The sequence below is a fragment of the Indicator indicator genome, chromosome 1, assembly GCF_027791375.1.
Source record: "Indicator indicator isolate 239-I01 chromosome 1, UM_Iind_1.1, whole genome shotgun sequence".
Taxonomy (NCBI): Eukaryota; Metazoa; Chordata; class Aves; order Piciformes; family Indicatoridae; genus Indicator; species Indicator indicator.
In genome coordinates, this window is record NC_072010.1 from 58,411,312 (window position 1) to 58,434,001 (window position 22,690).

Genomic DNA, 22,690 nt, shown 5'->3' on the forward strand with positions numbered 1-22,690 from the left:
ATGTGTAGGGTGCCCTACTCTAAAAAACTGGGACACTGGGGAATCCCAGACACGTATGTCCTTGGAGATGGAGGAGCAGGGATAGTCTGTGTATGTGTTAATTAGGCATTTACACTGAAGTAAATGACATCTGTCACATGATGATAAACTGCTGAAGTATATAAAATCATCTATGGAGGTTGTGGGTGATGCTAAACACTGTTAGGAAATGTGTAGAGACATTTGTTCTTCTCTTGGACCTCAGGACAAAACCGTTACTTTTTGGGATTAGTAGATGAGAATCTCTATGAAACAAACTGGGAGGAAAAGCACGTGTGTCATAAATCAGATCCTTAAGAAGGTAATAAACAGGAGTTGTTGAAAACTTGTATGGATTTATAAACTAATTTTGTCTTCTATTGCTTTATAGATTGTGTATACACTGAAAATAAGTGGTTTAGTTTTTTGTCTTAAAATAATTGTACATGCTTTTTCTGTACCAAGGAAATTTCTCTGTGTTTATATGTTGAGGGTCATACATCTGTAAATGTGACTTGTTCATAATACAGATTTCAACAGCAGGCAGGTCATTCCTGGAGATTTCCTTGATTGTGTTGTTAAACAGAACACCTCTAGGAGTGCTACATGTATTTCAGGTAGGAAGCTATTAATTTTCATCTTTTAATGATGATTGAGATACAGGTTTGATTAGGGGGCTAATTGATTAAGTTCAGAGTATTGGTAAGGCTGTGCTGCTGCCAAATGAATACATGGGTACCCCCAGGTTAAAGAAGAGCTAGCATAATCTAGGTGGTTTGGGTACTTACTAGCTCTGATACAGTTCAATCCCTCTAAATTGGGTTATACCCTGCAAAGCAGATGATGAGCCAAGATTTTTGGCTTATGGGCATTTTTCTCTTCTGGGAATATGATGCTGAGCCCTGCTGCCAAACCTGATACTCCTGAAAATACTCCTGAAATCCTGAAACAAGGTAGAAGGAGGATCTTCAAAAGCAATCATTGCTACTGCTCCTACCCTTTATTGCATTCCAAGCCCTGAGAGCTGCCACAGCCTGGAGCGGTGCTTAGAACTAGTCCAGGCTAAGAATGACTGGCTAATCAGCCCGGGTGGACTCCTCCCTTTATGTGCTATTTGCTGGAAATGTGATAAAGAAATACAAAACTGTTCCTGTGTGAAGATTTTGCAGGATTTACTGGTTTAAGTGGCTGCTGAACCTCAACCAGATTTGGAAACAGATGGCCGTTTTTGTGCAGTTTGCTTCTGAATTAATAAGCTTGTTGGACTTGAGCTACATCTTCAAATTCTGTCCAGTTTTCTTTGTACCCTAATCTAAAAGTAGTTATATTACTTAAGAGCATTTATTCTAAAGTTTTTCTGCTAGGACTTAAATCAATATCTTACTTCTCATAGATGCAGAGCTGAGGAAACACTGGTGGGTTGGTTGGGTGTTAGTGACTGATTTGGATTTGGGTTTTCCAAAGGTGTAACATACCTATACAGGAATTTGGATAACTAAATTTCATCTGCAGTTTGAATTAGGTGGAGATTCTGTAGAATGATGATTCAGTAGGTTTGAGTGACTTGCTTGTTATCTTTCTGTTGCTGCAATATGATTGGTCCATAAGAGATGCACTACTTCAGATATACAAAAATAAGATGTCTTTTTGTAGTTTCTGATGGTTTGTGTTCTGTAACATAACAGGTCCTTGTAGCTGCTTGAAATGTATCTTTTTGAGGCATGGGGAGCCCAATATGATTAAAACTTGCAGTATAAGCCATTGAGCACTTCATGGTTTGCCTGATATTTCAGCCTTTGTTATCCATTCATGCTTGTTTGCGGGGTCAATTTATGAGGGAATCGCACTTCTTCGGGAACCTACAGGACTTGAATCGTTGTTTTGTCGACATTGTTTTTGTAAACTAAAACAAAGGGTGAAATGACTTGAAGTTTTAGCTGCACTAAGTTAGGATCAAGTTTTGAATACCTAGGATTGTGTGATTTAAGTCAAGCACTTAAGCAGCCCTTGAATTTTAAAATATTTAAAATTTGTTGATGAAGGTGAGTTGCTCATTCTTTGAACTGTCTAGAAGTACTGCATTTTAAGTCAGCTTCTGCAGAAGAAAAGGCATTACCAATATGAAACAGATCTATTTCCAGATTATATTTGTTTTGGACTGATTTAACAATTTATAAAAAAGTTGAAGGATCTATAAACTTAAGAGCTGTCACTTATGCTTGAAAATCTGGAGATTTTGAAGTAGTGGGGAAGAATGGAGACTTTCTTGTCCATGAGACTTCCTTGGTGCTCTATGGCAATGTGCCAGGTTACATGGTTGCTGTTTTGTTATATCCTTGTGTGGTGTACTCGGATGTATGTAAGGCTGAACTGGAGCTGAAATAGAGCAGGCAGTAACAGCTTGCAGTAAGGTAAACAAGGAGAAATAGGTTTGCCAGATTGCAGGGGAACATGGGAAAGGAGTCAACTCCAGAGTTAAAGTAATGATGAAGTATTTCAGAAGTGGGGGGGAAGATAATAGTGGGAGGAAAAAAGCACATAAGACTGTTTATGTAAAAAAAAAAAAAAATCAATGTTTTTCTAGTCTCTTCTATGGCTGCCTTAGGTATTAGTAGGGCTGTTGGTGTCTGTGAGAAGTGCGTTGGTTTTTCCTTTTGATACCTAGAAATAGCTGACTATATTTAGTCCTTTTCTATGAGTAGACTTTGTTTTGTAAAACATACCTGCTTAACTAGCTTGAATAACTTTGTTTAGGCATGTGAACAATGTTAGAATACACAACATATACACAATATATACACATATAAACATAGATCTCAGTCATGCAAATAAAGGTATCCAAGGGCCATGGTTTTTGTACTCCAGGAAGGACGACACACTAATCTTGGTAGTGTTTCATCAGGATAGATTACTGACTTAAGGTACTGAGGTGTACCTAATCATGCAACAGCATTTTAATGCTTTTTAGTATCTGTGCTAGTGTTTAAGAGCTTTTGGTTTAGCTTTGTTTTTAACATGAGGTGGTAGTGGTAAAATAAAACCCATGTGACTTTACAGAAGCAATAATTCAAATGTGAAATGAGTGGCAATTCTAGAAGGTTGTGTGACCTCTTATCTACTCAACTGTATAGCAAATTCAGAAGGTGTTTGAGATGCCCCTGGAAAGAAGGTTGGAATTAGGTGGCAGGTTAATCTTATCACCAGGAAGGAACATTAACTTCTGTCAAAGTTCAGAAAAATGTTTGTAAATATGAAGAAAAGTCAAATGCTTAAAAAGTTAATCCTGTGCTTGTTTTGTTTTACTTACCTGAATATTTATTTCTTACTATATTATTCAAAATAGTGTTTGACTGCTGCTTGTCACTATTTCTAGATTTATTTTTTTCCTGGCCTTGTTTCTTCTGAGTGAGCCAATAGTATATGTGGGCTAAATTACTTCTAACCTTGTTTTGTCATACTTGACAGCCTTCATGCTAGTGGCAAATAAAGTCTCTTTTCACAAAGAACAAAATTTTATTTCACATGTGAATACTCATTTTCAGAAAGAACACCCTTTTTCGACTCCATATTCTCTGTGTTTTGAATGCTTAAGATGATATAAAATACTTCATAAAAACTTCTAAAATTAAGCATTGGAAATGTCAAACTGTCAGTATAAACTAGTCTTATTGACACATAGCTAGTATAATCTTATACAATTGAAGCAATGGCATGTGTTCTTATGTATATACTGAAAAGGAGCTTACGAAGGGAGAGCAGAATAAGGAAAAACTGATCTTGTTTCTCAGGTCTGTGTATCTCCCTTTAAAGAAAAAGTATTTTGAACTCTGCAAACACATTGAACACTAAACTTCTAAAACTTTGAGAAGTATGTGTATGAGTTCTTAACTGCAAACTTCAAATCTAGCTATTGTATTATTCCTGGTAAATTGCTGGAAGTGTTTATCCCTTCTGTGTAGTTCAAATTTGACTAAAAAATGTCTGGCAAATGCATATAAATGAGGATGCAATGGATTAGAAATCTAGCATGAGGCTGCTTAAATAATTCTCAAGATTTTCAGGTTCATGTGTAGTGATATTGAACTCTTTAGTCATAGGCTTTAATTTGTGCATGGTGCTGACCTGATGCTGTGCAGGGACACTCACTGCATCCCTTCATTCAATTCACTCTAATTATCCCCAACTTCCTGGGGAGCCTGCTTAGAACTCGTCATGAATGTTTGTTATTAAGTATTAAGATATTAGGCTACCCTGGTTACATGTAGCAAAGTAGTTTTTAGTCTGAATTTACATATAGATGATCATTATAAGAAGCTGAAATTACATTTGTCATGATTTTATTTAAGCAAATTCAAAATAATATATTGGCATAAAACATTTTGACAGTGACTTAAGCTTGGAATTAAATGAAATGAGATTTAATGTTATTGTGTGAGTTCTTGTATGTCAGTTTTGGTAATTTCAATGTATATTTAGTGGTTATGCTATGTAAATTATTTTTGAAACAATCAGATTTGTGTGCCTGTTTCAGGGTGGTGGTAATTATTTTTTGCTGGGAGCATCTGTTAATGCAGAATATTGCCTCTTCAGGTTCATGTGAAAATGGCGGATGAAGCTGTCTGTGTTGGCCCAGCTCCCACCAGCAAAAGCTACCTCAACATGGATGCCATCATGGAAGTCATTAAGAAAACCAGGGCCCAAGCTGTGAGTCTGAATGAGTCTATCTGCTGCAGCTGTTTCATATATAGAAAGCAGAAAAGCCAGAGTTGGTTGGGTTTTTTTAAAGGTGTGGGGGGGGAAGTGATTAAATATGCTATTCCAGTTAGTTCATGTCACATGAGTTAAATGTGTCTGAAATCGCTACTGGAAATCAAAGGCTTTGTAGCATCTGGCAGCACTGGTTGCTGATCCTGCAGGTGGCTGCTGGATTCAGCTTTCACACCAGGGAGCAGCTTCAGTTCATTTCCAAATTTGCTGGGGGAAAAAAAAATCCCAATTAGTTTTGAGTGCTAACCCTTTATATGCCATAATGGTTTTTTTCAATGTTTTACAAAGTATGTCCAAAAAGGGTTTTTTTTCTTAAACTTTGTTTGAACTGCTTTCTAAATTATATAAATGTTTTTTGCAGGAAGGATAAGGTAAATGGTGCATCCCAGAATTATTTTTTATTGTTTGCAAAATATGCATTAGCTGATGTGTGAACGCGAGCTACTCTGACCTCCCTCCAAATTGGCCAGAAATTCAAAGTTTAACACAAGTTGGTTGGAAAAAGTAATGTGTAGTCATGTTCACATACCTAATGTTCTTTGTTCTGTCAGTGAAATAAATGTATTATTCAGAGCTACTGTACACAGAGCATTTATTACAATGTCATTTAAGTGTGTATGAGCAACACTAATAACCCTGGAATAGTATTGCAATTTCTTTCATAAGTCATGTCTTGGCCTCAAAGATGATGATTTGGTATTGTGCTTTCAGGGACCAAAAGCTTTCAAGTAAAGAAAAATATTTCCCTTGGAGTTTCTCAATATGGAGAGACTTTAGGCTCTTGAAGAGGGGAATAAAATGGCTTGTGCTTTCTCTGTCAGTGTATTAGATCAAGAATTATGAAAAGTAAAATGAAAACTTTCTCACACTCAAGTAGTTATATTAGGTGTATACTGAGTTGTGAATAGCAAACTATGCATATAGAGATGCATGGCTTATGCTAACAAGAGTGAGCTGTGTTCTCCAGCAAGGGTCGCTAGAGGCAAGAGTGCTATGACTGTGGATCTTAAGACCACTGTTGTGATCAGTGCTGGAAGTATTTTGAGATGGAGTGTTTAGTAGTGGTGACTGAGAAGAGTGGGGATGAGCATGTGTGGAAGAATGCAATGAGTTAAATGTGGCAAAAGAGTTAAAAGGAGCAGAAAGTGAAATGCCAAAGGGAGCGTGTCCATTGCTCTGCAAACAGCATCTTTTTTCCTGGATAAGTAAGGAACATTTGCCTCAGAAATGGCGGATTTCAAATAGTGAATCTTTATTGCTTAAGACAGGTAAAACAATGACGGTTCTTAAGGTATTCAACTAATTTGAATGCTTGATAGTCTACATTGCTTGCCCCAGTATCTGAAAAGGTGTTAACAAGTTTGGTGTCTGACTTCAGAACTCAATCAGCTTGAATTTTTTTTTTACTTTCAAGGTACACCCAGGATATGGATTTCTTTCAGAAAACAAAGAATTTGCTAGACGTTTGGTAAGTTATTTCTTTTTATTTGTGTAGTTGATCCAAGGTGTCTGAAGAATCACAACACCAGTTGAAGGCAGATCTCTGTGCATGTGCATTTCCTGCATTTTGAAGGTGCAGTAGCAACCTGTGTTTTCTTTTGGGAAAAGAGGAGATGCTTGTTTTTAAGAACTTTATCAAGGGTGTAAGATCCTTTTGGCATTTTCACTTGTCTGTACTGTTTATGAGGCTGCTCTAAAACTGAGTCACTGAAATGATCTAGGTTAAAAGTATCTGGTTTTAAGTGATCATTTCAGTGATTCATAGCACAGCTGGTGAACAGCTGTATCAGCAGCCCTGAGAAGGTGCCGAACTGCTTTCAGGATGGGAGTAGAAAGCTGTTTAAAAACTGGCTTCTCTGCTGGTGGTCATGTATTGTGGAGCTGTGTTCTCTGAAAGGACCAAAGAGAGTCGAGAGGGTGCTCTTTTCACTTCAAGTCTGAATTTATGAAATTTGGTTTTCTCTATCATAGAAACTGATACCAGGCCTTTTAACTGATGTTATGTTTTTCAAAAACTTTGCTGTAGCTGCTTATAAATTTAGAGTAGTGCCAGGAAGAAATTGCATGTGCAGAGTTTGAGCAAAGTCCTGAGTGAATGCTGTATGTGTAGTCACTGCAGATCATGTGTTACTGTCTATTAGTTTCACTGAGATTAAGCAGCACATACTACATTAAGCGTTCCAGTAGAAGGCTCTTGAAGCTGCCAACTTTGTGATGGAGTAAATGAAGCACATGGTTGAAAACCCATCTTCTTTTACAGGCATTAGTATAAATCTGTTGCTGATTTTGAGAGTAATTTGCACCTTTTTGATTCAGGATAAGAGACACAGATGGGGAACGTGATTTGGTAGAATGGTAGTTCTTTCATTCTAGCATTTGTAGAATAGCTCATTTCCATATCTCTTCCATGACTGTACCCCTTTTGGCCTTAAGTTCTGGTAGTGGTATGGGCCCTTACTATTTACTTACTTATTTTGTGTTAAGAAGATACCACCTGCTCATTAAGGAGGCTATTTGGGAATGAAATCTCAATTTTTGTACTTCGCAGTTGCTGCACTTTTTAAAAAGCCCCAGATGAAAACAAGTGCAGCTTCTAGGTCATGCTGAATACATCCTGCTGATTGCTTGGGTGGTGGTAAAGTTGAAGTTGAAAATAATTGTAAATACTTGGTGTTTGTCTGGATTTACCAAATCTGGGGTAGTATCTTACATGTGATTTCCATGCAGTTTTCTCTTATTACTGTTCTGCTTCATGTATCATGGCCTCTTTTTAGGTAGAAGATCCTTGGCTTAATTTATAACAAACTTTGTTCCCACTGTATTAGACCAGCAGGATAACTGGCTTTAGTTGACAGTTACTGTTTTTTAATGACAAAAACATTAATGAAACAGAAATGCTTGCTCATGCTATTTTGCTTTATATTTTGCTGCTTTATATTTTGAAACTTGATAATGATTAATCTGAACTAGGCACATTTCCTAGTAATTTGCTTGTTACTTTGGTGATGCGAATTAAAATATTAGTGACATGATCTCATATATGCTTTTTGGCAGGGTTAAGGAGAAACAGAAAAAGTAGAAACATTCCTGTAAATCCCTTTCCCCTTTGTATTTCTCATCCTCTCACTCAAATCCTTAGAACAGTGAGTTCCTGAAATAGTGTGGTGACTAGAAGCCTCTTCAAGTTTGGGTTGCTGCTACAGTCTCACAACAACTTGTAATTGTTGCAGAAACCTGGTGTGTTCTGTTCTCTAAAATTATAACAGAATAAGGTAGTTCTAATTTGCTTTCTGAAATGCACGATTTAAACTCTCAAGACATAATCATATTTCTTTCACGTCAGTGGCTCTAAGATATCAAACCCCTAGTGAGAATTTGTGAAGCAGTCTGCCTTTTTTTATCACAGAGGGCTGCTTATATTTTTTTCAAGACACTTAATAAATATTTAGGGGGAATTACTGCCTGCTGTTTCTTTTCTTTATTGAAGCCTGTAACAAATGGTACAAGACTGTTGTAAAGTTGCCAAACATACAGATTTTTTTTTTTTGCTTTCTTTTTTTCTCATCCCTTTCTTTGTGCTTTTACAGTATTTTGTTCTTTCACACTGAAAGTAGAGTGATGAAACTTGAGAAACCTGGACTTATTTCCTGGTGTGCATTTGTACAAGTAAAACCATCTAGATTTGGAAATGAAGACATGCACTGAACTTTTTCTAAACTTGCCAGTCTGTAAGAGTGGTAAAGCTGTGTCTTCAATTTAACACATGGAGGGTCAGTTCACATGTAGTCCCACTGTGTGTGATTTGAACAAAAGCATGTCTTTTGGTTCATTATTGCCTAAATGATTCATGGAACAGCATACAGCTACAGACACACATTGTGAGGAATGTGATGGAAATATTTAGAGAATTGAAAATCACTGATCTTCTGTTTTTTTTTTTTTTTTTTTTTCCTTTAGAAAGGAGGGGGGAGTGCAAGTAAATGATCCTTAGTTTCTAAAACACACAAATGAATTCCAAAAAAACAGTCACTGGGTGGATATCTGGCATGTTGTTCATTGCTATCCAGTAAAAAAGTTGGCATATTCAGTCCCCTTTTCATGTGTATCTGTTCTCATTGCTGTTCATGGCTGACAGGAAAAGGATCCATGGCATTTATATCAAGTGAGTCTGTTAGATTTCTTAAACCTGGCATTTTAATATGAAATCTTCTGAAAAACTTAGATAATGCTGATAACTGAAGTTATTTCTTAGAATGGCAGAACATGTGTTTGTGCAAGTGAGTGTAGTTCCTTAAAACTTGACAGAATGCAAAGCGATTCAGAAATTTGAGCTATCAGTCTTGGAAATCTTGTAGTGTTTGTACACTTGCACTTCAGCTTGTACACCGAAGTTAAATTCGGTGCATAAGTTGTTACTTGTAGTTTATGCATGGAAATATATTTGCATGTAAGCCGTTTGCTTCCATCAAGGAATAATTCCATAATATTCAGAATTGACATTAAACATGCATTTAAAATATATTGCCAAGTCACAAAAAAAGCTAGTATCTTTTGCCAGATGCTTTGCTGAGCTGGAAGAGCAATTTGTTCCTTCACTTTTTAGAAAAATTTGCCTGTAATCTCTGTATTTAGGTTAATTTCCTTAATGTTTCCCATTATATAAAACTAATGCAGACCCTTTGAGAAGCTCGATCACCTCTATTGTCTGCAACAGGCCTTTGAAATTTGACAAGGAGAAAGCCCTGAGACAAAGATCAGCCTTCTGGTTGGCCTGTTTTTGAAAGATAAACTTTCTGAAATGGTTATTTTCCTTTCCTTGCTTGTGAACTTCCAAGGCAGCTGTTGTGGATGGGAGATGGGAGTGCTGAATCGAGTCTTTCACATGTCCAGTACTTTGGGACTGGTCTATGGTCCCAGTGACTCTATTTCCTCTTTTCCTTGCCTGGATGAAGAAGGTAATGGGGAAGAAAAGAGAGAAAACAAGTATGTGACTGAGCTGCACAGTCATTCCAGAGTCAACATGGCTTCCTGTGGTCTAGCTGATGCCAGCAACAAGTAGAAATCTTACCCCTGTAGTTAACATATTATGTATGTTCTTGCATCTTGATAATAGTTAGAAGCTTAAACCCTGATGCATGGTGTCTGTGTATTGAGACTGCATCGTTGCAGTTGTTCGTAATTGTGTATTTTTTTCTTTTTTAATTGAAAGAAACACTGGTGAGCTTCCCTTTCCCCTCAGCCACAAAAATTGGAGGGGAAGCTACTATTAAAAAAAGAAAACCAAGGCAAAGGGTAATGTAAACTATTCTTTTGCAAAGTCTAGTGTGAAAGATATTAATTTGCAGGATTTGTATCTTCAGGGTATTTTGATCTCTTGTATGTATAGCATACAGTTCCTACTTTTGTAGTTAGTGCATTGTAGCGTATTTTCTCCAGGAAGCCTATGTAATTTGTGCCTGGAATCTCAAAACAGTAAGAATTAATGCTATGAATGTCACCTTCATCTGGAGTATTTTTCATGGAATGCAGCCTTGACAATACTATCCAGCCACTCTGTTTCTTGAGGCAAAAAAGCCAGCCACTACACTCTGCCAAAATCCCTTTGCAATAGGAATCATAAAAATGGTGAAACAAAAATAATGAAATTTGGGAATAAGACAGGGGCCTTTTTGGAGTTCCTAGTGGAACCTGTTTTTATACATCCTTTGTGCCCTTTTAGCCACTACTGTTTGGCATGACTAAGGGGAGAACAAAGCAGCCAATGCTATTTATCTTTGAAGCTAGATTAACATTCTTGGAGGAATTAAAACCCAACAATGTGTTGTCTTAAATAAATGGGCAAACAATATATATGGAAATGATTGACCACATTTGTAAATGGGTGTCTGAGATGGAAGAGGTAAAACAGCAGCATATGTCCTGTGAGGGAACACATGTGGCCTATGAAGAACTTCATGCAGATAGATCCATTGCCCTGCTAATTATGGGACTGTCACCTTTTAAAATGTAAACCTCTAATGGCATCAAAGTTCCCATGTTGTTCATGGCTTTGTTATTTGTAAGCAATTGTGAAATTTCTTCATGATGATTCAATGGACACTGTTTTTTGGGACTCATTTGGTATGACTTCATTCTGTTCCCACATGCATTGGCTTCCTACCTGGAATTTCGTGACTGATTGGTATTCGTACCTTCTAAATTACAAAGTGATGGTTGAAAGAAGGCAGCTTTGGAAGCTTGGTGTCAAGAAATTGCTTATGGTAGAGCTTGTATCTTTCAAGGAGTGGGGCTGACAGAGCTGTTAGTGTGGGTTTCTCACTCTGTATTGCAATACATAGTATGTCATTGCTTACTAAGGCAGCAAAGTGCCTACTGCTGCTGCCTGTGGTGGCTTAAGGTGCTTTGGGTGATGGAGGCTGGAGAATATGCCTGTCCTGGGTAATAAAAGTTAGAAAACGTGCTTTTTCTTGATCTCCTGATTAGGTAACTTCCTCTGACATGGCAGTCTTGACCTATTTTTATTAGTATTTCACTTAAAGTATGCCTTCATTTTTAACTTCTTTACTTTTTAAGCTACAAATTCCTTAAAGTGGCTGAAGTTGAAAGCTTTATGTGCAACTGTTCTGAGTTAAAAAAACCACCCACAAAACTAATAAGCAACTTGAGACTCTCAGTGGATAGGTTAGAAATTATTGGAGTAAGCTGAACATACATAAATCCATGGGCCCTGATGGGATGCACCCACAGGTGCTGAGCGAGCTGGCTGACGTTGTTGCTCTGCCAGTCTCCATCTTTGAAAGATCATGGGGAATGGGACAGGTGCTTAAGGACTGGAGGCGGAAAGCCAATGCTATTCCAGTCTTCAGAAAGGTAAGAAGGTGAACCTAGGAAACGGCAGACCAGTCAGCCTCATCCCCATCCCTGGAAAGGTGATGAAGCAGCTCATTGTGGATGTCATCTCTAAGCATATGGAAGAAAATAAGGTTACCAGGAGCAGCCAGCATGGATTTATCAAGGGGAAGTCATGTTTGACTAATCTGATAGCTCTCTATGATGGTGTTGAGTGAATGGGTAAAAGGTAAGACAGTGGATGTTGTCTACTTTGACTTTAGCAAGGCTTTTGACAGTGTCTCATGTAACATCCTTGTGGGAAAGTTCAGGAAGTGTGGCTTGGAAGAGTAGACGGTGAGATGGATTGAGAAACTGGCTAAATAACAGAGCCCAGAGGTTGTGATCAGTGGTGCAGTCTCTGGTGGATACCTTGGTGTTACCCAGGGGCTCAGCACTGGGTCCAATCTTGTTCAACATACTAATCAGTGACTTTGAGTTTAGTGGAGGGCTGTGAGGATGATTAATGGACAGGAGCATCTCTTACAGGGAAATAGTGAGACCTGGGGCTGTGGAGAAGAAAAGGCTGAGAGGGGACCTTATCAAAGTCTAATCTTTTCAGTGATACCCAGTGACAGGATAAGGGCCAATGGATGTAAACTCAGTCATGGGAGATTCCATATCAACATGAGAAAGCTTTTTTTTTTAATGTGAGTGATGAAGAGCTGGAACAGGCTGCCCAGAGACGTTGTGGAGTCTTCTTTAGAGATCCTTAAAACCCACCTGAACATGTTCCTGTGTGACCTGCCCTAAGTGGGTCCTGCTTTGCAGGAAGGTTGAACTTGATCTCTGGTGGTTCTTTCTAACCTCTGGAGTTCTATGATAAACCATGGGCTTGCATGTCTTACAGAGTTACTTAATGCTGTGCATGTGATTAAGGAATGTTGAGTGCTTTTTGCCTATCTGGACTATCATAAGTCATTTAATATTTCCCATGAAATACTTTTCAACAGTGGTGCTTTGGCATGACACTAGGCTGGTGGTTCTGCAGGTGAATGGATTTATGGAATCCTTGATATCTAAAAAGTTGTTACTTCTTCACATGCAGTATCAGTGGAGTATCACTCTTATTTACATAGATAATATTTCCTGTCACTTTCTGCCATTTTATTGTGCTTTTGATTTGTACTGATAGAGATAAGCTTGTCTGGTTATGGTGAGCTCTATATTCTGAGCTAAGGTGATATGTTAATTTGTGCTATTGTAGTACAATTGATGTAAGCAAGTGTGGTAACATTGCAAATGGGATGTTTGGTTGACAGATCAGTTAAATATCTCATTGATAGCAGTGGAGTTGGATTAGGCCTGAACCATTTAAGAGATGACTTGTCTTTGAAATAACTTAGTGCCCTGTGGATTTTAGTTTATTTTTGTGGCAAGGCAGATGAAACTTCAGCTTAGAATTAACAAAAACAATGCTCCCTTAATAATCATTTGTGTTCTGCTGGTGTTTTAAGAAATAATGTGTTTTATAGTGATGGATCATCTGTGTTCAATAGTTTCACATTGCAGGGTGAATGTTTAAGGGTTTCTATATGCTCCTGAGAGATATTTTAACAGAAAAAATGTACTCTGACTTTAAAGATGAATGCAGCTTAGACTTGATTGTAGAAGTCTTTTCCCACTGAAACTATACTATGATTTTAACATTGAAGTGCATCACTGTTGGTATGCTAGATACAGTTGGTTACTGAATGTGCTTTGAAGCATGGGAAAAATGCAACTTTATTTTTCACCATTGCATACGTATACCCAGAGATACATAAGGTTTTGCAGTATTTAAGCTGTTCAATGTCACTTGATAACTTAGCTATTCAGTTAGTATCCTCTGCTTTGTTACAATACCTTCAGGCTTGTGTGTTTTTACTGTATGGTTGTAGAATGCATAATACAAGTGAACTTGGTTTCTGCTTTAGATATCAGGTATGGTCTTTATTTCACAGAATGGTTGAGGTTGGAAAGAGACCTCTGGGTGTTATCTGGCCTAACCCTTCTGTTCAAGTAGGGCTATCCAGACTTGGTTTCCATGTCTAGTTAGTTTTTTGACTGTCTCTCATGATGGAGACTCCACAGTCTCCCTGGGCAACCTGTGCCAGTGCTTGATTGTTCTCACTTTAAAAAAAACAAAACCAAGCACCAAACAAACAAAACCCAGCAACAACAAACAGAAAAACAAACAGCCAAAACTAAACTCGCACAACCAACCAAAAAAAAAATATCCTGAAACCAACCCAAAAGACCTCATTTACCAGTATTCAAAGGGAACCTCCTGTGTTTCAGTTTGTGCCCACTGTCTGTGGTTGTGTCACTGGGCACTGCTGAGCTGAGTCTGGCTCTGTCCTCTTTGTACTCTTTCTCCAGACATTGATGCATGTTGATGAGATGCCCTTGACTGTTATTTTCTCTAGGACTTAGCAGTCCAAGCTCTTTCAGCCTCTCCTTCTAGGAGAGATGCTGCAACAAACAACCTGTGAACACACCAACAGTAGCACAATTTGAAAACAACTTAACTTCCCTGGTTTGTCAATGAAAGCCTTTAGCTAGTGCAGCAGGAATGATGACTTCCAGGTAAGAGTAAGAATTTAATAGATTACTTGCAACTGCCTAGTGGTTAATTTTGTAAATCTTTTAAAGAATTCCCTGGAACTTCAAAGACTTCCTACACATTACTGTGAATGTTTGCCTTTTCATTTTACATTTTGCTTGAAGGCTGGCTTACAACCAAGCTTTGTCTATTTGCGCAGCATGTTTCATTCTCTTCTATTTTGGACTGAATAGTACTGATCAATAACTTCAACAATTTAAGAGTATTGGGTTGACTGAACAATTCCTGCTAGAGTTATGTGTGTGTTTTTGTGGAAAATAGTTAAAATACTTAGAAATTGGATTGTCTTCAACAACTAAGCTTTTTAATAAGCACTAATACTAAAATTTATTTCCTTAAGTTAGGTGGTGTGTTTTGTGTAGAACTTAATCTGTTTCTTACTTGCTCCCTGAATGCCAACCTATGGGTTCAGTTCCTGAAGATCAGGTTACTAGTGTATGGTCAGACCACTGTTAAGACTGATGAAGCTGTCTGAAGAGATTACAGCTCCCAGTGGCCTGTTGCTGTCTGTCCCCATAAGGGGTCATTGCCCTTCTTGGATGTGCTGGAATGACTGTGTCAGTCACTTTGTAGCCCTGTTAAAATTGTCTTTGTTTAAACACATCCCTCCCCTATTAAAATTTTCAAGTTAGTATGGCTGATTCTAGTCAAATCAAGTTAAGGAGCTTCTGCCTGACTTGAAATGGAGGCAAACTCAAAAGGATGGTAACTTGAAAGTGGAGTGCATAGAATAAGAGGAAAAATAAGCAGCTGAAGGTGATAAACTTCTAATTTGTTTATAGCTGAATTAACATTTGACAGAAACCTTACTGGGATGGATTTTGGTACTTGATTTAGGTAACCTGATTTATGGTCTGAAAATCAGTTTTGTATGGTTTCTGTTTATGGTGTATCTTTATCAAAAATGTTTTGTAACAGAATCATTTCAAGAACTTAACCAAATCATTACATTTCCTTCATTTACCAAAATACAAAGCGAGTAGGGGAAGTGGTTTTCATCAAACATTCTCTCTTCCTTTATAGTGTTTACAGTTGGAGTTTACAGTTGCTTCTTGAAGCATTTGTAATCTGAATTATTAAAAGCTTTGAAAGCTGTGCTGACTATGTTTGGTGATGCTTTTACTGCACAGATGCTATTGAGGCAAAGGTGTTCTTTTCCCTGACTGTAGGCCACTATTGTTTGGAGATTTTCTCAGCATCTGTACCTTCCTGCAAGTGTAATAGGAAGGGAAGAACTGCTACAAGTTGACTTTCTGACCTTGAGGCCTGTTGACTGCAAATCATGTTGTATTTGGTGACCTAAGATTTGACACCATTACTTTTTGTAGACTTAGAAATTTATGTATGTTGGGATGGGTGTATGACTTTCAATGTTGTTTTTTTCCCCTGTGATGTCATGGATGTTTTCATGAAACAGTATGTGTGAATTCCTGACTGGGCATTTCACATGTGTCAATCTTCATAATTCTTACATCAGAATTGTGGGAAGCATGCATCTGCTAAGCAGTGTCTCAGAGTTTAGAGATGGATTCTATAATGAATGCTAAATTATGGCTTTCAGTACACACAGGGTTAAGAGAAAAGGTTGCAGTAATATCTAGTGAGCTTTTTTCCTTTAATGTGCTCATTAGCAGTGGCAAGTCCAGGTTTTAGCACATGTCAGTAATTTACATTTCATTGCTGAGTGGCTGCCCTTGTTCAAGAGTTGTTTCTAAGCCTGATGAATATACTTGTGTTGGGAATAAACTGAGTAGAAGAATTGAAAGCCAAATACCCTGCCAAGCTTTTCAATGGGTGCTGAAGTTTCCAGTGGGTCACTGATTAGTAATGCATGGAGCAGCAGGAAAATACAAAGATGTCTAGAAAGGTTACTTCAGGTAGGTTTTAACATCAAACTCTTTCTTTGTAGCTGTAGCTATCTTTATGGTCATTCTCCTCAAAAATCATCTCTTGGTAGGTCTTCTCTTAAAGTGAAAAATCAGTACATTAGATACCTCATCTAGCTTATTCAGAGGTAGTACAGAAAAGTAATACTTGAAAGTTCTAGAAACAAATGATCTTATGGGCTGTGCTCTTCCCTGATATCAGATTATGATGATAGGGATCTCTGTGAATCTGCTCTTAGCCTTTTTTCTTTCCTGTCTCATCTGATACTGCCTTGTCTTGACTTCATGTGTGGTTCACTGTTGTAATGGCAAATATATGCATGTTAGGATGCAGTAGGTAATGCTACTAGGTTGGCAATTGAGATGCAAAACAAAGGTTGCTAGCTTTTGGGGGAAAATTGATGCTTTCATGTGGCAACAGCTTAGTTGGGTTATAAAACCATATGATTAACTAAATGTGTTCTTGATGGAGTGATATTCTTGCTATTTTCCAAGCTACTCTGTCTTTGGAGCACTATGTAGAAACTTATACTGTGAAATTATCCTTTCCTTTTGTAGAATCCTGCATATATTTTCTGTCTGAAAGGATGGGTATTGCTAAATTTACATACGTACACAGACAGCTAAGCATTTTTATTCCAGATGCCTGTTAGGATCATACTGACATGTTCTTCAGAACTCTAGCAAAAGAGTGCTGGTGCTTACTCGTTCCCTCTCTTTCTAAGGTATTGTGAACACTGTTTATATTCAAGCTACTTATTATACAGTTTGGGGATGGGGAATGCATTAAGCATTTAGAATGGAGGGAAAAACAGCAAAAGATATTCCAGAACGTTCTTGTGAATAAAACCTGCCAGTTCATTGTGGAAGAACTTGTGAACCCTTTTATTAGCCTATCTGAACGTTAGGTGCATATATTTAAATGAGAATGTTTGCAGAAAGAGTAATTTGAATATTTTTCACACGCTGGAAATATTTTCATAGCTGCCTTGGTCAAATTTGGAATTCCTATTGTTTATTTACATAATAGCTACTTGGATGGTCTGGGAATCGTGTTGCTGTTAGCACTGTGCTAGCATGTACATGGGATCTGAAATCATAACTCAGAACTTCAGCTGATTAAAAACATGACTGGATGCCAACTAGTAGTTTATGAGCTAACAGGTAGTGGCATGCATATAGATGTTGCTGGAAAGACATTTTTTGATTGAGCTAAGACTTTTTTGTGGCTCATTGTAAAACTGAGTCAGTTGCAGTTTTTCTGGGTAAACTTGTCAGGTACTTTGCTTTGTGGTTAGAACACTTACATGTTCTTTACTCTCAGGCTGAAGATACAGCTAAGCATAAGAGAGACACTGAGATAAGCAAAAAAGTCAAGAAGATGCCTGAGCGGAATTTGCACAAGGGTGGGGAGAATGTTTTAAGCTTAATGATTTTTTTCCTTTTTTTTAGTGGCAACTCAAAATATTTGCAGCTTCATGTTTTAGCTTTGGACTCTGGTTCTGAATGGACCAAACAGTGAAGGGATGAAGAGAACTTTTAGTTAAGATCTATTGGAGGGGCAGGCTGCTGGGATGGGGGCTTGTTCTCTACTGGTCCTCTAGCTCTGACCTGCTTGCTCAGCTGCCTATGCTTCCTGTTGGCTGACTGAAGAAATAGTGGCTATAGGGTGTGCGCTGCTGCTCTTGTCATCTAAGAAAGTTTAAGGTTTATTCCAAAGCACTGTGTTCTGTATGTAGCTGTGTGCTGCTCTTAAAGGCAGATGAACTGTTTGCTTTCTGGATCTTGTGTTTTTTTGGTTCATTGATTCTTGATTCCACAAGAGCTGTGGTTGGTAGCTACCTGTGTGTGATCTGGTAGGAATGGCTTAGCTGCAAATACTAGGGTAAAGCTGTAAATGCACCAAAGGTAGCTCTGAGTGGATTTATGATTCTTTGCAGTAGAATCAGATCTTGAAATATTGATGGTGGGTTTTTTCTTTTTTTGAGAGGGAGTTGTTAATTCTGTTAGGCTAAATTTGAGTTAGCTTTTTATGGAGTGAGAGGCGGACTTGTCGACCTAATCGATGTAGTCTGCAACCATGTCTGCCTTTAAGAAGGTTTTTGATAGCCAGCATCTAGTGAGTTTCACACCAGTACAGCCCATACTGCAGAGGTTACTTCTCAAGTTGCTCTGTTTAAGTAATAGTTATGACATATGTGGTATTTGAGATATTTTTGTGCCACAAAACTTAAGAACTTTTTAGGTTTTAGAAAGGCAGTAATTATATGTGAGTTTCTGCATCTTTTAGGAAGCTAGACAATGTTTGGAAAAAATGCTGCAGTCTCTTACTTTATTTCAGTGCATATTGTTGTTCTGCATAGTTGAATTTAGTAATCTTTATTAAACCAAAATCCATGAATAAAATAACCTGGATAAGTAATTCCTATAGCATCCATATTATAAAACTGTGATCTCTTGGAAAATGACTTTGTAGTGGGTTGTCAAAATACTTTGTGAGCTTTTGTATGTACAAACCCTGAAAGTATGTCTCTATACACAGAACATGCTCCTTAGCACAAAAGGGCTGCTCAGGAATCCAAGGTATAAATTGCTTTTCAAAGGCAGGCAGCAGGTGTGCTGTAGAGTGGTGCTTCCAGCTGGAATTTAGAAAGAGTAAGCCCCCTACCTAGATTTTGGGGCAAGGGGATCTTGTTGGTGAGCTGTAGTTAATCTTATGGTATGCTAAAATAGCGTCAGGCGTTTTAAAAGCAAGATGTGCAAAAGATAGAAATGCTCAAATGACGATTACTTTCATTTGGGTGTTGAGTGTATTGACAGTCTTGTGTTGTGTAGTTTGTGGTTTGTTTTTTTTTTTTAATGGGATTCTTGCCTTGCTCAAAGGCTCAGCATTTCTTTTGTGTTCACTCTTCAGGGTTTGTCTTCAGAGACCATTTAGGCCTTGCATTGGACACATGCATATTTAATTTAACTGGAAGACTTTGTTAATTTCTATTGTATCTGTGAATTTTATACATTAATGAATTTCTTCTCAAAGCATCTTGATGATCTTGATCCCCTCCTGATTGGCTTATGTCCTGCTCCTTCCTTGCATGTTCTATTCCTTGTCTTTTGAAGTCCATGAACATCTTGGCTTTCTAATTTGGAATGCCTAGGGAGCTCAGGAGATAAGTGATGTTGTTTCCAACTGTAAGGAGTAATTTCAGTTAGTCTTCTTCAGATCTTGTCTGGTGGATGGAACATGCTCTGGTAGTAATGAGTTTTCATAGTACTTGACAAATATTATCCAAAGTTCCTTAGAAGGTTGTACAGATTGAGGCTTTCAGTGGCTTATGAATTGAAATATGAGTAACTTTTCATGAGAATGGTAAAGTTATTGTTTATGATAAATCATGCTTAGCATGATGCAGCATGGCTTCTGTTCTGATTTCAGAGTTGTTGGTTAAAATCCTCCAGCTTTTGTATGGAAACTCCTTTTCACTTCATCTTGAATAATTTAAACAGTATTATAGCAGTTTTTTTCATTTTTTATTCTTCACTGAAAGTTCTGGCCTTTTGCAGATACTTAAATTTTTGTGCAAGAAATACTTGGAGTGGAAGATTTGAGTCCAATGAGATTTAAAATTTGACATGTGTATTCAAGTAGCAGCATTACAAAGTGAAGAAAGGGCCCTTGAGTTTTGCTGTTACAGGCTAGCTCTGCCACTCCATTATACTTACACTAAAAAGTGTATGATAAACTAATGTTTTATCTACAGGATTTTGTTGTGCTTCAGATACTGTGTTAGGTTGTACAGTAGATGATAGTTGTACTTTTTTTTACACGAGAGCTTTTTTTATATGTAGTTGCTCTCAAGTATACAAAACACTTTTCTAGTCATTTTTGTGCTTGATAACTTCAGGGTTCATTGCCCCTGTACATTTTCTGAAATTATTAGCTTCCTAATGCATACAGCTTTCATTTACCCCCTACTGATATCCTTAAATGGGTTTTCAAGAATTTTGAAAGTGGCCCACTATAGTTGCATTTCAGTGTTGGTCCTGACTGACATACTATTTCTTAAGTAGTCTCCACAGTTAAAAGGATGGGAGGTTCAAACAGCTCCTATGGCAAGAAGCTAAGGATTCTTGTGAAAATAAATTAGTATTTGGTTTCCTAGAGTGTTTTTGCTTATTTCTGGTGATTTGCCTGTTGCTGTTGTGAGTGGTTTTCCTCTTGACTATAACTTAAATGTGTTAAGTTCAGTATCTGTTCTTCTAATGTTGAAAGCTTAAATGCTAAAACACTCGTTTTTGTTTTAAAAAAGTCTGACACATGCATCCTCACAGTGCAACATGAAAATCAATAAGGGACAGCTGAAAAAATTGAGTACAGACACTGCATCTGTGGAAGCAGTGTTACGACACACTTGCTTGTTTTGGATATAAGTGAGGCGGCTGTTTTAGTTTCAACTGCCAGAAGATGACAAAACTATTATTATCTTAATTTTCCATTACAGCCTAAAACTGAAGTAGTAAGAATAAATCTGCAATATGTTCGTGTGTGAGTTTATTCCACTTTGAATTGTTTAGTGTTCTGGTGTGTTTCTGTGGTAAAAGGACTTCAACACCCAGAAGTTCTTCTTACTCTTAAACCTAAATGCTGTTTTCCTTTTTCCTCTTCAGCCCCTCCCCTCCCCTTTTTTTTCCACTTTCCAATTTCTGAGTAGCATATGATTTAAGAAAGAAACAAAAATAATTTTGTAGTTAATGTTATACAGAACTTGAAGACTAGGAAATTTGTGTCCCAAATTTTAAACCAGGTAAAAAGCAGCAGAAGAGGAGGAAGAAAAACCCCAGCTACCCCCCAGAAGTTCGTTCCTAGGAATGACAAACCTCCCTAAGCTATTTGAGCAGTAAAGCTACTACAGGGATAAGGTTTTTCTTTTGTTTATTGGGCAGTTGGAGCTCCATATGAGTGAGTAAAACAGAAGCTGTTCTTTCACCAGTGTGTTCAGTTTGTTCATGAAAAGGTGTTAAATATGAACTGAGTATTGTTGTAAGACAGCATAAAGCATGAAATGTCTAGGAAAATGTATGCTTACATAAACTGGTTGAAATCTAATACATTGGTAGAGGAATTCGAGATCTATGGAGTGAATGGAGTTCTAGTTTTGTAAACAGTAAGAGCACTTCTGTGAACCATTCATACATCTGCAATGAAGAGATTTTTCTGATGTAATGCTGAAGAATAAATAGAGAAAATATTCCTGGAATTGAACAAAAATTTGCTTGAAAGCAAAGATAGAAACAACTAGATTGTAACATCAATCACTTTGACTGTTCAACACTTAAATGACACCCCATTTTTAAGTGTTAATGGTGGATGTTGCAGAGTATAGTAAATGTAATTATCTTACAATATTGCTAATGTCTAGCTTTATCTGTATTAAAGCAGAATCCAAAGAACCTAATTATGCTCACTAAATCCCCATTGTGCTGGATGTTACACGCACATGTGTAATGAAAAGTTGGTTTATGCCTTTTTACCTTCCTTCTAATGCTGTTAGCATCTGAAGGGAAATAGAAAGGAGTAAGCTAAAAATAAATGGAGAAAATCCTTAGGCTCTAAATAAGGAAACCTTAATCCTTGCACCCACAAAAAACAATCTCACTCCCCACCATTCCCTTGCAAGTGAAGAAATGCAGGCAGTCCTTGTGGCCAGGCAAAGCAGTGTTCAAAGATAAGGGCATTTGTTCTGTTTTCTAAGTTACCTGTAAGGCTTCTCCAATAGAAGGAGTCTTGTGTGCTTTAAAGTAATTTTTCTGCAGAAACCTTGTTTAAAATATGAGAAAGAAAGGTCAAGAACTTTCTATCTTTGCGTCATAAATATTTAACTATTATGATGAAGAGATGACTGAATTTATTTTTTAAGGATAAGCTCTTGATTTTAATTTATAAAAGCCTACAAGATTAGGGACCTAGTATCTGGACTGTTGTCCTTAAAGTTAAATAGTGTAGTTATCTGGGAAAGAGTAATAGTATTGGTCATGATTTATATACTTTTAGAACTTTCCCTTACTATACATAATATTTTTGAATTCTTTTGAAATGCATTTATATTCAGAGTGGAAAAGATTATTTATTCTAGATGTGAGTTAATGAGTTCCCTATTTTTGCACTTCTTTTCTGTATTGAAAAAATATTTGTTCATTCTTCCAAACCCCCCAAAACCCAACAAACCTCCATCTTAAGCACCAGCTCTGTTTCATAAGCTGGTTTTTGAATGCAGGTATCTTCTGCCAGCCTATATAGCTGCTATCTCTAGCTCTCTTGTCAGTACTCATTTAGCTTTGATTTGTTTTTGAATTTCTAATTTTAAGAGATGAGCATCAGTTTTACACACAGAGCTACACTCTTCAGATTGTTGTTGTTAAACACAGATTGAAATTTTGGAATGGAGAATGAATGACTTGCCTCTGAGCAGTTAATGAAATCCTGCATTTGCATAATACAGAGGTATCACTGTGGCACCAAATTTAAAAT

The 22,690-nt window shown here is 37.4% G+C and overlaps 1 protein-coding gene across 1 annotated transcript in view; it reads left to right on the forward strand.

Moving 5' to 3' along the window:
- PCCA (propionyl-CoA carboxylase subunit alpha) overlaps positions 1–22,690 on the forward strand; it is a 292,821-nt gene that overhangs the window by 36,207 nt on the left and 233,924 nt on the right. Inside the window, exons 5-6 of the mRNA XM_054381074.1 lie at positions 4,609–4,722; positions 6,200–6,253. Coding sequence (XP_054237049.1) covers positions 4,609–4,722; positions 6,200–6,253 — 168 coding nt within the window. The remainder of the gene's footprint in view (positions 1–4,608; positions 4,723–6,199; positions 6,254–22,690) is intronic.